The sequence below is a fragment of the Terrapene carolina genome, unplaced genomic scaffold (genome assembly GCF_002925995.2).
Source record: "Terrapene carolina triunguis isolate 2854851 unplaced genomic scaffold, T_m_triunguis-2.0 Scaffold85, whole genome shotgun sequence".
Taxonomy (NCBI): Eukaryota; Metazoa; Chordata; order Testudines; family Emydidae; genus Terrapene; species Terrapene triunguis.
This window is the reverse complement of record NW_020664436.1, coordinates 8,780,956-8,792,723: the sequence shown is the minus strand read 5'-3', so window position 1 is coordinate 8,792,723 and position 11,768 is coordinate 8,780,956. Positions and strand designations below refer to the sequence as shown.

General features: G+C 38.1%; 1 protein-coding gene across 1 annotated transcript in view; it reads left to right on the top strand.

Annotated features, from left to right (window-relative positions):
- BIRC6 (baculoviral IAP repeat containing 6) overlaps positions 1–11,768 on the top strand; it is a 330,062-nt gene that overhangs the window by 272,261 nt on the left and 46,033 nt on the right. Inside the window, 1 exon segment of the mRNA XM_024194786.2 lies at positions 10,272–10,482. Coding sequence (XP_024050554.2) covers positions 10,272–10,482 — 211 coding nt within the window.

Genomic DNA, 11,768 nt, shown 5'->3' with positions numbered 1-11,768 from the left:
TGTGTATTGGTTTTTCTGTGGTCAGTTGAAGATTGTTTTATGGTAGCCTCAAAAGGCCCCAGTCAGTATGGGGGTGGAGGGCTATTGTGCTGCCTATTGTACATACACAAACAAAAACATAGTCCTTCCCAGAATTTAAGACAAGATGTAAAAAAAAGTTAGTGAACAACTTGATAAAATTACTGAGCAATGGGTGCACAACTAGTTGAAAGACTGTACTCAGAGAGTAGTTATCAATAGTTTTCTGTCAGATTGGAAGGATGTATCTGGAGGGGTCACACAGATTTGTCCTGGATCCAGTACTATTCAATATTTTCATTAATAACTTGGATAATGGAGTGGAGACAGTGCTTACAAAATTTGGGGATGACACCAAACTTGGGAGGGTTTCCAAACACTTTGGAGGACAGGTTTAGAATTAAAACTTGATAAACTGGAAAACTGGTCTGAAATCAGCCAGAGGAAATTCAATATAGATGAGCAAAGTACTTCACTTAAAAAGGAAAAAAATCAAATGCACAACAAAATGGGGAATAACTGTTTAGATGGTATAGATGGTAGTACTGCTTGAAGAGGATCTGGGGGTTATAGTGGATTGCAAATTGAATGAATATACACCGATGCAGTTGCAAGACAAGGGTAATATAATTCTGGAGTGTATTAACAGCAGTGTTGTATGTAAGACATGAGAGGTAACTGTTGCGGTCTACTTGGCATTGGAGAGGCCTCAGTTGGAGTACTGTATCCATTTCTGGGCACCACACTTCAAGAAAGGTGTGGACAAATTGGAGAGAATCCAGAGGAAAGCAACAAAAATTATTAAAGGGTTAGCAAACCTGACCTATGAGAAAAGATTGGGGTGGGAGGGAACTGGGCATATTTAGTCTTGAGAAAAGATGACTTGGCATGGGGTGGAGGGACTTGATAAAAGTCTTAGAATGTGTTAAGTGCTGTTATAAAGGGGACTCTGTTCCTTATGTCCACTAAAGATAGGACAAGAAGTAATGGTCTTAAGCTGCAGCAAGGGAGATTTAGGTTACATATTAGGAAAAACTTTCTAACTTCTGTTCACCCTTTGTTATACAAAAGCAAGGAGAATTAAAATTGAGATGTGGCAAATTTAAAACTGATAAAAGGAAATGTTTTTTCACATAATGCACAATTAGCCTGTGAAATTCATTGCCACAAGATATCATTGGGGTCAAGAGATTAGCAGGATTCAGATAAAGATTGGACACTTATGGATAATAAGAAAACCCAGAGTTGATATAAAAGATTTTTTTTTAAACAAAGTTTCAGAAGTTATTTAAATGTCATGAGTTAGTACATAAGCCAGTTTGTTAATTTTCGGGGAATTGTGGGCTGTTTACTCCATAAATGCCTCCTGCAGGATTTCTTGAAGCTTCTTCTGAAGTCGTTGTGATTAGCCACCGCCATCGACAAGATATTGGACTAGTTGGTATGGGTCTGATTTAGTATAGCAGTTCTCCCTGTATTAGTACAGCTGCCTCCATACTAGTGTGTTACACTGATTTAACTATGTCATGTTAAAAATCTAGTTAAATTGGTACAAAAATGGTATGTAAACAGACTTTTTGTGACGGAGCTTAGTGAACATTGCAAGGGCTCTGCAAGAAACCATTGGCTTACTGCATATGTCATAATGAAACAGCTGCACAGCTTCTAAAGTTCGCAGGAGAGAGGCTCCCTTCTGTGTACCTCAAGGTTTGCAAGATAGAGCTTTCCTTGGGGTCTTGCAACATCGTTTCAGATTTAATATTCCATCCTTTCTCTTGACATTTTCTTCTTAACTTGTGTTTAGATGTGAATATTTTGGAATTGGTATTACTGCAGCATATTTGTTGTTTGTCTTTTAAATTGTTTGCATATGCACTCTATGTGCAGTATTTTTAAAATACATTACCACTGAAAAGTAAAATATAAGTCCTGTATTACCATCCTTATCCAATTAAGCTGCACTCAGAATGTTAAATGATTTGGAAAAATAAGAAAAATAATTTAGTGCTGCTCAGTATTATCTATTTAGTGGGCCATTAGGCCTGTCTGTTCTTGGTTTGAGTATCTTAGAATATTAAAGGAAATCAAAAGAATCATTAGATTATTGAGCTTGGGTCGTATTATTCCTTTATATCATTGAAAGTGATGTTTTTATTCTAAGAAACTGCTTGCCATTAATATATTTTTCACAGGTCTTTGAATTTGTTACTATCATATATGCGTTGTTTTGGATCTACTTAGAAAAATGCAAATTAGGTGTGTTGCAAGTCCATAAATGAGTTCTAAATTATGCAGAGTATCCAATTTTTTAATCAACTCTTGGTATCCAGGGACTGTTAACCAGGATCCAAATTTTTAAAAGTGACTTGTGATTTTGGGTGCATTAATTTTTGATTGTTCTGCTTTAGACCACTTTAAAAGGGCCAAATTTTCAGCGTGGATGCTTAGTGCTTTCTAAAAATCAAGTCTTGGTCTCAAAATGGGCCCCCAGAATTGGAGAGAGAGAGACAATCACTAGTCAGTTCTGAAACTCGTGGTCTATAAAGAGTCTCTGCTGACAGTAATCTTCCTATCAGAATTTTTTTTAATTGCTAATATTTCAGCAGTGGAATAAAAACACTTTGAATATTGTTGATTCAGGATAAAAGCTCAAAGTTTATATTGTACAGATGTGAAAAAAGACTGAGACATTATGCCACTGCAGTTATGGTAACCGTTTCCAAGAATTATGGTATATTTATCTACCAGCTATGCCTTTCATTCTCAGCAGATGTGACGTCAGTTGTTTGTTATATATTATTAAAGATTATACGTTTTTTCTCTTTCTAAAATGCGACACACTTTAGAGAGCGCCAAATGTCAGTAAAAGTAATAATCATGCTGTTTGTATAAATAAATAACACACGTTGCATGAAGGCTTGGACTTATTGCAGTAGTGTTAAAACAACTGGAGACCGCTCACTTGTGCAGACATTTGTAATTATTTAATTTCAGGTTTTGACTACCTGGTTAATAACCAACAATTCTGGATAATGAATAACATTAGTATCATTCCCTATTAAGGTAGATACTTTCAGTATGCCGTTTTCATTTTCTTAAAAGGAATGCTTTGTGTTTGTTTAATTATTTGCATGTGTGTACATGCACCTATCCATGTGCTTGAGGTGCCCTTGACATACCTTTAAAATATTCACCTCAGAAAGAGCGCTCCAACATAATTGAGAGGCAGTATTATCCCTCAAGTTGTAGTTCTCATTTGTATGAAATATGTAAACACATTTGTTTCTGTTTGACCCTTTGTAGAGAAACTTATCTTTCATCATACTAGACCACTTTTTAGGTGGGTTTCAAAATTAAGTCTCAGAAAATGCATTGGCCTGTGAACTGTTTTTACCTCAATAGTAAAACATTTTTAGTGCCTCCTGTGGTGAAACAAGGAAAAGTTTTTGGAAGTTCAGGGTGTGCTCTCCAGTACACAATTGATGACTCATTCCACTTATCATAGCATTGACAATTATTACCTTAATTTTTTCATCCATGGTCCTGTAGTAATTTCTCTGAACACTTCTGTGTGCATCAAGACTGCTGGCTTTTTCTGAGTGTTGCCCTTAGATTTATGCATTTTAAACGCTTGACAAACTCAAAAGATGATTCAGTAATAGTTCAACATCAAATATATATTTTGTTGTCCCTTTGTACTTAAGAATGGTGGTAAAATAAAGGTCCCTAAATAGAGAGTAGTCATATGTCCAACTGTATATATTTTTAATGGGAATCTGTCATGTATGTATGTGTATATTTATGGTGTAAATAAAGGAATGGTGTAGAAAATGTTTTCTGGTAATTTTATCGCTGTTCCCCATTCTTCCATATTATTAAATTTTAAAAACATATTATATAAGAATATCCACAGAATTTCATACTTGGAAGTCATGCAGTAGCTATAGAATTTGTGAAAAAGCAAAAGACTGTTGGTCACATTTTATCTTGCAGCCTGTGAAACTTGCATTTTAAGGGGCAACTCCTGGCTCTCATTAAAACTCCAATTGACTTTAATAGGGTGAGGATTTCATCCTAAGTGTTCAGTGAGCTAACAAAGTTGAAAGTAAACCACTTCTGACAATGGCATAACAAATTTTGCTATTAAAATCCAGAGGCTACATGGATGTAGCTGATTTTTAACAGAATTATTTAGGGTCCTGTTCTGCAAAGCACTTGATCACGTGCTTAAGGTTAAGCATGCTTTGCTGAACTTTAAACTAAACTTAAATTTGTGTTGTTGATGGATATAGGCCTTAATGCATAATCTGATTGTTTTCATTTGTGATGCAAGATGCTTATAGATAGGTAAAATAACCTAAGGCTTTCTAATAGTTACTTCCTACTGTATGGACGTAACTGGACTATTTGTATTCATTAATGTGAATTCAGTATGAAGTATGTTTCCTGGGGCCAAATAGAGATGTTCTGTAATGGTTATGGATGGAGCTATACTAACAGAATGAGAGAGCAAAAACAATGAGGAGTCCTTGTGGCACCTTAGAGACTAACAAATTTATTTGGGCATAAGCTTTCGTGGGCTAAAACCCACTTCATCAGATGCATGGAGTGGAAAATACAGTAGGCAGGTATAAATACACAGCACATGAAAAGATGGGAGTTGCCTTACCAAGTGGGGGGTCAGTGCTAACGAGCCAATTCAATTAAGGTGGAAGTGGCCTATTCTCAACAGTTGACAAGAAGGGGTGAATACCAAGGGAGGAAAAATCACTTTGGTAGTGCTAATGAGGCCAATGTAATCAAGGTGGCCCATTTCAAACAGTTAACAAGGTGTAAGTATCAACAGAGGGAAACTAGTTTTTCTAGTGACAAAATGAGAGGGGTTTGCCTAATTTTCTGTCCTATATAACAGCTGACTCAGGTATAAAGCCAGTGCAAATATTTGAACTAATTTTTCTGAGAGATGTAACATTGAACCTGAGCTCTTGGCACAAAACTATATTTATTTTTAACTAGCTCACTTGATAAATAGATACTTGTATATTCAGGGTTATGACCTGTACAAGATAAAAAAACTCTGGATAAAAACAAGACAAACACTCTAATCAACAAAACCAATTAGGATACTTACTCCAGACTAGCTCTCTGTTCTAAAGAAAAATATAGCAACATATGAGGTAAAATAAATCATTTGTCATACCCTACACAATCTTCCATGATCAATACTAAGACTAGATTATTAAAATATTAAGATTAATACTAAACTTAATGAACCTAACTTGGAATAGCACTTATTTCATAGAGGAAACCACAAAGCAACATAGCAATCATTTAAGTCTTTTTGAAATGGAAAGTGCTATCCTGTGAAAGATGGTATGGCACAATGATCTACACAGTGCAATCACCCAGAAGTTAAACCTCCTATCCATGACAGCCATGCAGCAGAGAAGAAAACAAGCAGGCATTCAAAGGACTTAGAGTGATAATTATAGTTTCTTTTGGCTTTTTGAAAATTTAAAGTCTGTATTAGAAAATATAGTATAGTCTGGAAACAAAGTAATTTGGTTATGTGGGAGATCATATCTCTCTGTTAAACTGCCACAGTTGAAATTGGCTCCCTCCATATAAATAAAAGGAAGCTGCTAGCTGGGCATTGTATGAGGAGTCCTTGGTTTTGGAACTCCCTCCTTCAGTCCAAGAGAGCCTGAATTTTTTAACCATCCGGGTGTTTTTCTCTTTTCTCAGCAGCGTGGAATGGTTTGCTGCTGTAGGTCCCAACCTGCGCTCCTTACAAATAGCCAGACAGGATGCAGGTTACACCCTTGAGTGTCTTTATATAGTCACAGCCCTGGTCTGGCCACTCTGTCCCCCACCAGCCTTGGTTACTTCCAGCGGTCTTGATTACTACTTGCAGAGTAATCCCAATACACTTCCAGTCCCAGATTGCCCCCCAAAAATGAGTATTCTGTGCTGTCCAGCCCTTTCCTCCTTTCCTGGACAGTCCAGATATATTAGTCCGTTTCCCCTCTAAGGGGATTGACATGCAATGGACTGCCTTAAATGCAGTTACCCAAATAATTCACAACACTGGATTTGTTTTAATTAAAGAATACAACAAGTTTAACTACAAGGAGATAGGTTTAAGTGAGTACAAATATAAGGCATTAAAGTCAGAAATGGTCTCAAGAAAAATAAAGACAAAACACGTTCTAAACTTAACAAACCAGACTTGGTTTAAGGTGAAATTCTTACCACATGTGGTCAGCTCTGTTGCTGGGAGCATTTCAAGTCAGGATCTACTCCTAAAGTCCATAGGCTGTTTCTTTCGTCGTCTTGTGGAAGAGAGAAATGGCTAGGGGGAGAGAACTTGGGTTGCTTTTGCCCCTTACTTTTATAGTTTAGTCACCCCTTGAACTGCAGTTTCTTGAACCTTACCCCAAGAAGTAAGGGTGGAGACATAGAATCATAGGAGTGGAGGGAACCTCGGGGGGTCATCTAGTCCAGTCCCCTGCACTCATGGCAGGGTTAAGTATTATCTGGACCATCCCTGACAAGTGTTTGTCTAACCTGCTTTTAAAAATCTCCAATGGTGGAGATTCCAGAACCTCCCTAGGCAGTTTATTCCATTGCTTAACCACCCTGACAGGAAGTTTTTCCTAATGTCCAACCCAAACCTCCCTTGCTGCAATTTAAGCCTATTGCTTCTTGTCCTATCCTCAGAGGTTAAGAAGAATAATTCTTCTCCCTCCTCCTTATAACAACCTTTTATGTACTTGAAAACTGGTATCATGTCCCCTCTCAGTCTTCTCTTTTCCAGACTAAACAAACTCAATTTTTTCAATTTTCCGTCATAGGTCATGTTTTCTAGACCTTTAATCATTTTTGTTGCTCTTCTCTGGACTTTCTCCAGTTTGTCCACATCTTTCCTGAAATGTGGCTCCCAGAACTGGACACAATACTCCAGGTGAGGCCTAATCAGTGGGGAGGAGAGTGGAAGAATTACTTCTTGTGTCTTGCTTACAACACTCCTGCTTATACATCCCAGAATGATGTTTGCTTTTGTTTTTTTGCAACAGTGTTACACTATTGACTCATATTTAGCTTGTGGTCCACTATGACCCCCAGATCCCTTTCCGCAGTACTCCTTCCTAGTCAGTCATTTCCCATTTTCTGTGTGTGCAACTGATTGTTCCTTCCTAAGTGGAGTACTTTGCATTTGTCCTTATTGAATTTCATCCTATTTACTTCAAACCATTTCTCCAGTTTGTCCAGATCATTTTGAATTTTAATTCTATCTTCCAAAGCATTTGCAACCCCTTCCAGCTTGGTATCGTCCGCAGACTTTATAAGTGTACTCTCTATGCCATTATCTAAATCATTGATGAAGATATTGAACAGAACCGGACCCAGAACTGATCCCTGTGGGACCCCATTCATTATGCCCTTCAAGCATGACTGTTAACCACTGATAACTACTCTCTGGGAATGGTTTTCCAACAAGTTTTGCACCACCTTATAGTAGCTCCATCTAGGTTGTATTTCCCTAGTTTTTTATGAGAAGGTCATGCGAGACAGTAACTGACTGTTATTTATCACGTTATCTTCTAGATGTTTGCAAATTGATTGCTTAATTATTTGCTCCATTATCTTTCCGGGTACAGAAGTTAAGCTGACTCATCTGTAACTTCCTGGGTTGTCCTTATTTCCCTTTTTATAGATTGGCACTATATTTGCCCTTTTCCAGTCTTCTGGAATCTCTCCCATCTTCCATGACTTTTGAAAGATCGCTAATGGCTCAGATATCTCCTCAGTCAGCTCCTTGAGTATTCTAGGATGCATTTCATCAGGCCCTGGTGACTTGAAGACATCTAACTTGTCTAAGTAATTTTTAATTTGTTATATTTGTATTTTAGCCTCTGATCCTACCTCATTTTCACTGGCATTCACTATGTTAGATGTTCAATCACCACCAACCTTCTTGGTGACAACCGAAACAAAAGTCATTAAGCACCTCTGCCATTTCCACATTTTCTGTTATTTCTTCCCCCTTCCCCTCCCCCCATTGAGTAATAGTCCTACCCTGTCCTTGGTCTTCCTCTTACTTCTAATGTATTTGTAGAATGTTTTCTTGTTACCCTTTATGTCTCTAGCTAGTTTGATCTCGTTTTGTGCCTTGGCTTTCCTAATTTTATCCCTACATACTTGTGTTATTTGTTTATATTCATCCTTTGTAATTTGACCTCGTTTCCACTTTTTGTAGGACTCTCTTTTTTGATTTTTAGATCACTGAAGATCTCCTGGTTAAGCCAGCGTGGTCTTTTGCCATACTTCCTATCTTTCCTACGCAGTGGGATAGTTTGCTCTTGTGCCCTTAATAATGTCTGTTTGAAAAACTGCCAACTGTCTTCAATTGTTTTTCCCCTTAGACTTACTTCCCAGGCGATCTTACCTACCAACTCCCTGAGTTGAGTATTCTAGGAAAGTCTGCCTTGTTGAAATCCACTCTTTATTTTGCTGTTCTCCTTCCTACCGTTCCTTAGAATCATGAACTCTACCATTTCACGATCACTTTCACCCAAGCTGTCTTCCACTTTCAAATTCTCAAACAGTTCCTCCCTATTTGTCAAAAGCAAATCTAGAACAGCCTCTCCCCTAGTAGCTTTCTCCACCTTCTGAAATAAAAAATTGTCTCCAATACATTCCACTTGTTGGATAATCTGTGCCCTGCTGTGTTACTTTCCCAACAGATGTCTGGGTAGTTGAAGTCCCCCATCACCAAGTCCTGTGCTTTGGATGATTTTGTTAGTTGTTTAAAGAAAGCCTCATCCACTTCTTCTTCCTGGTTAGGGGGTCTGTAGTAGACCATGTAGTATCATGACATCACCCTTGTTTTTTACCCCTTTTATCCTTACCCAGAGACTTTCAACAAGTCTGTCTCCTATTTCCATCTCAACCTCCAATCCAAGTGTATACATTTTTAATATATGAGGCAACACCACCTCCCTTTTCCCCCCTGTACAGTATACTAATACTTCCAGTTCTTCCTGTTTATTCCTCAAACTCCTTGCATTTGTGTACAGATATCTAAAATCAAGTGTGAAGACCACGAGTTTCATAACTGACTAGTGATTGTGTGTGTCTCCAATTCTGGGGGCCCATTTTGAGACCAAGGCTTGGTTTTCAGAAAGCACTCCCACCTCTCTCTGTTCTGGATTGCACCCCAAAATATGACACCATCCTTGGAAGTTTTAAAGAAGAAGTTAAATACCTCTCAGGGATCGTCTAGGTATATTTAATCCTGCCTCTGAGATAGACTAGATAATCACTTGGGGTCCCTTTCAGACTTACAATTCTATGGTATTGGATGGATGTTAGTTGTCTCATCTTCTCCTATTTAGAGTTAAGGGACTGGTAATGAGAAATGAAAACTTGTAGTATGCCTTATCTCCAAGGGTAAGATGTGCTAAATGAAACATTAAAGTGCTCCTGTATGGTTCAACCTTTTACTAATGCGAGTTGTCAGTTGATATTTTTGCTGGAGAAAGCAGAAATGTATTTTATCATAAACTCATTCATTTGTGAATACTCTGAACTAGAGCAATAGTTTTCCTCTGCAGTGCTGTTAAAAATAGTATGTCCTAGGGACAGAGGAAGCAGCTGTGTAAAGTATCTGAGTATTGCTACATTTTGAGGATTTCTATAATGATATGAAATTCAGTTGAGAAATGACATTCATTAGATATTTGAACTCATGAGTGGAAAAGAAAAACAAATATGAGGGGAGAGATCTTTTTAAAGTGTCTGCATATATTTGAATTATTTGGAAGTCCTTGATTTTTAATGAAATATTTATTTCTACCTACAATTGCTTTTATAATACATGCATGCACTAAAATTTACATCATATACAATGCCAGCTTTGGTAAAATATACTAGTAAGTGAAGTCTAATGTTGGGGTAATTTTAAAACATAGTTAAGTTAGGATTTTTTCCTGTTCACTTTGCTCCTTTTTTCAGTCTCTGTATTGGGGTTTAGCTTTGTCTACTGTTTTTGGCCCTGTGTGTTACTTTGAGGTTTTTTCCCTACTTTCTGCTCGTTTGCACTGTGACACATCTAAAAGGTTGACTCTCATTAAATGAGAGGATAAGGGGAAAAATCAGACTATTGTTTTCAGCCATTTGAGGTCTGATTGGAAGGTATATTGTTTTTACCTTTTGGTGATTTTATAAAATATTTGTTTTCTCTCTTGTAGTTTTGGATATGGCCAGGCATGTTCCTCTCTACAGAGCTCTGCTAGAGTTGCTCCGTGCTATTGCCTCCTGCACCTCTATGGTGCCGCTGTTGCTGCCTCTGTCTGGGGAAAATGGAGAAGAGGAGGAAGAGCAGTTGGAATCTCAAGCTTCTGTTGGCACTTTATTGGCTAAAATGAAGACATGTGTGGATACCTACACCAACCGATTGAGGTACAGTAAACATTTTAATCTCTCCTGAGCTTTCCTGTAAAGTATTTTTGGTGCATTTATTATTAATTTTAGAAAAAAACAAAAGCTGCGAAGGTAAATATCTGTGCCACAGTCCAAAGTGATAAAACAGTATACCATTTTATTGCCTCTGCTAGGTTTTAAGGTCACTCTTCATAACATTTTATGTCATTATTCAGTTAAATTGATTTTTACCAATTAGCAGAATGGTTTATGGACTACAATCTATCAGTTCAATTGAGATTTAGGTTTCATTTTTATGTATTTTGTTTTACCGTACATTCCTCTTACCAGAAGTTAAATAATAAACTTGAAACTTCCAAAATAAGTTGGTATGTTTTGGATATTGTCCCTCTTTAGTAGTAGTTGCTCACCGGTAGGAAAGATTGGTACTAATCTAGTGTTTGGGGGCTTAAACCTTCCATTTTCCATAACTTTATTCCTGCTGGGCTGCAACAAGACAAACCTAACTCTTACAGGTCTATGCATGTCCTGCTGCCAATCTGAAGATAGGAGCTGCTAAATAAGCTCACTCCCTCAGAAGGCAGAGAAAATGAAGGCAACTCCCCTGGCTCAATGGCTTTTGAAAGAAAGATGACATGGTTGCCATGCCTTCTGCTTATAGGTGAAGGACGCACCTTATAAGTGGGCTCTCCCCAGAAGTTTCACTACTGAAGAAAAGCCTTTGGAACTTGTCAGTAAGGGTGATATCCAGAGGGAATCATGAGTTTTTTTGCACATTGGTGTTACTGTGGATTCTGCTATATGTATACATGCACTTCATGTGCACAAGACTGGAAATTTTTGAGTAGCAGTGGCCATTGGGGCCACACATGCACCTTGTACACCCGTGCATACATGTGTGTCTTTTATGCCATGTTTTGGCATGTAGGTATGTGATACCATTTGCCAGATTTAACCTTCAGCCCTTACAACTGTGGCTGAGGTTTGTGTACACCTTAGCCAGATACTCTGTGGACAAAAAAGGTCACAGTCTTGCCCCAAGTCCTAGGAGAGCTAAGTTGGTGGTTGGGCCCAGTGAACATACGGAAAGAGACCGTGTTCTGTCTCCTCCCTGACTCACAAACTCATAGACTTTAAGACCAGAGGCACCCAAAGGAAGAAAGAGAAAGTACTTACAAGTTACTGTAGTTCTTCAAAGGTGTTGCTTCTACATAGTCACACTCCCTGCCTGTATCTTCTGAAGGACAGTTGGGACCACTCCTCCCTTTTATACCCTTGTGCCTGGTCTACACGGGGGGGGGGGG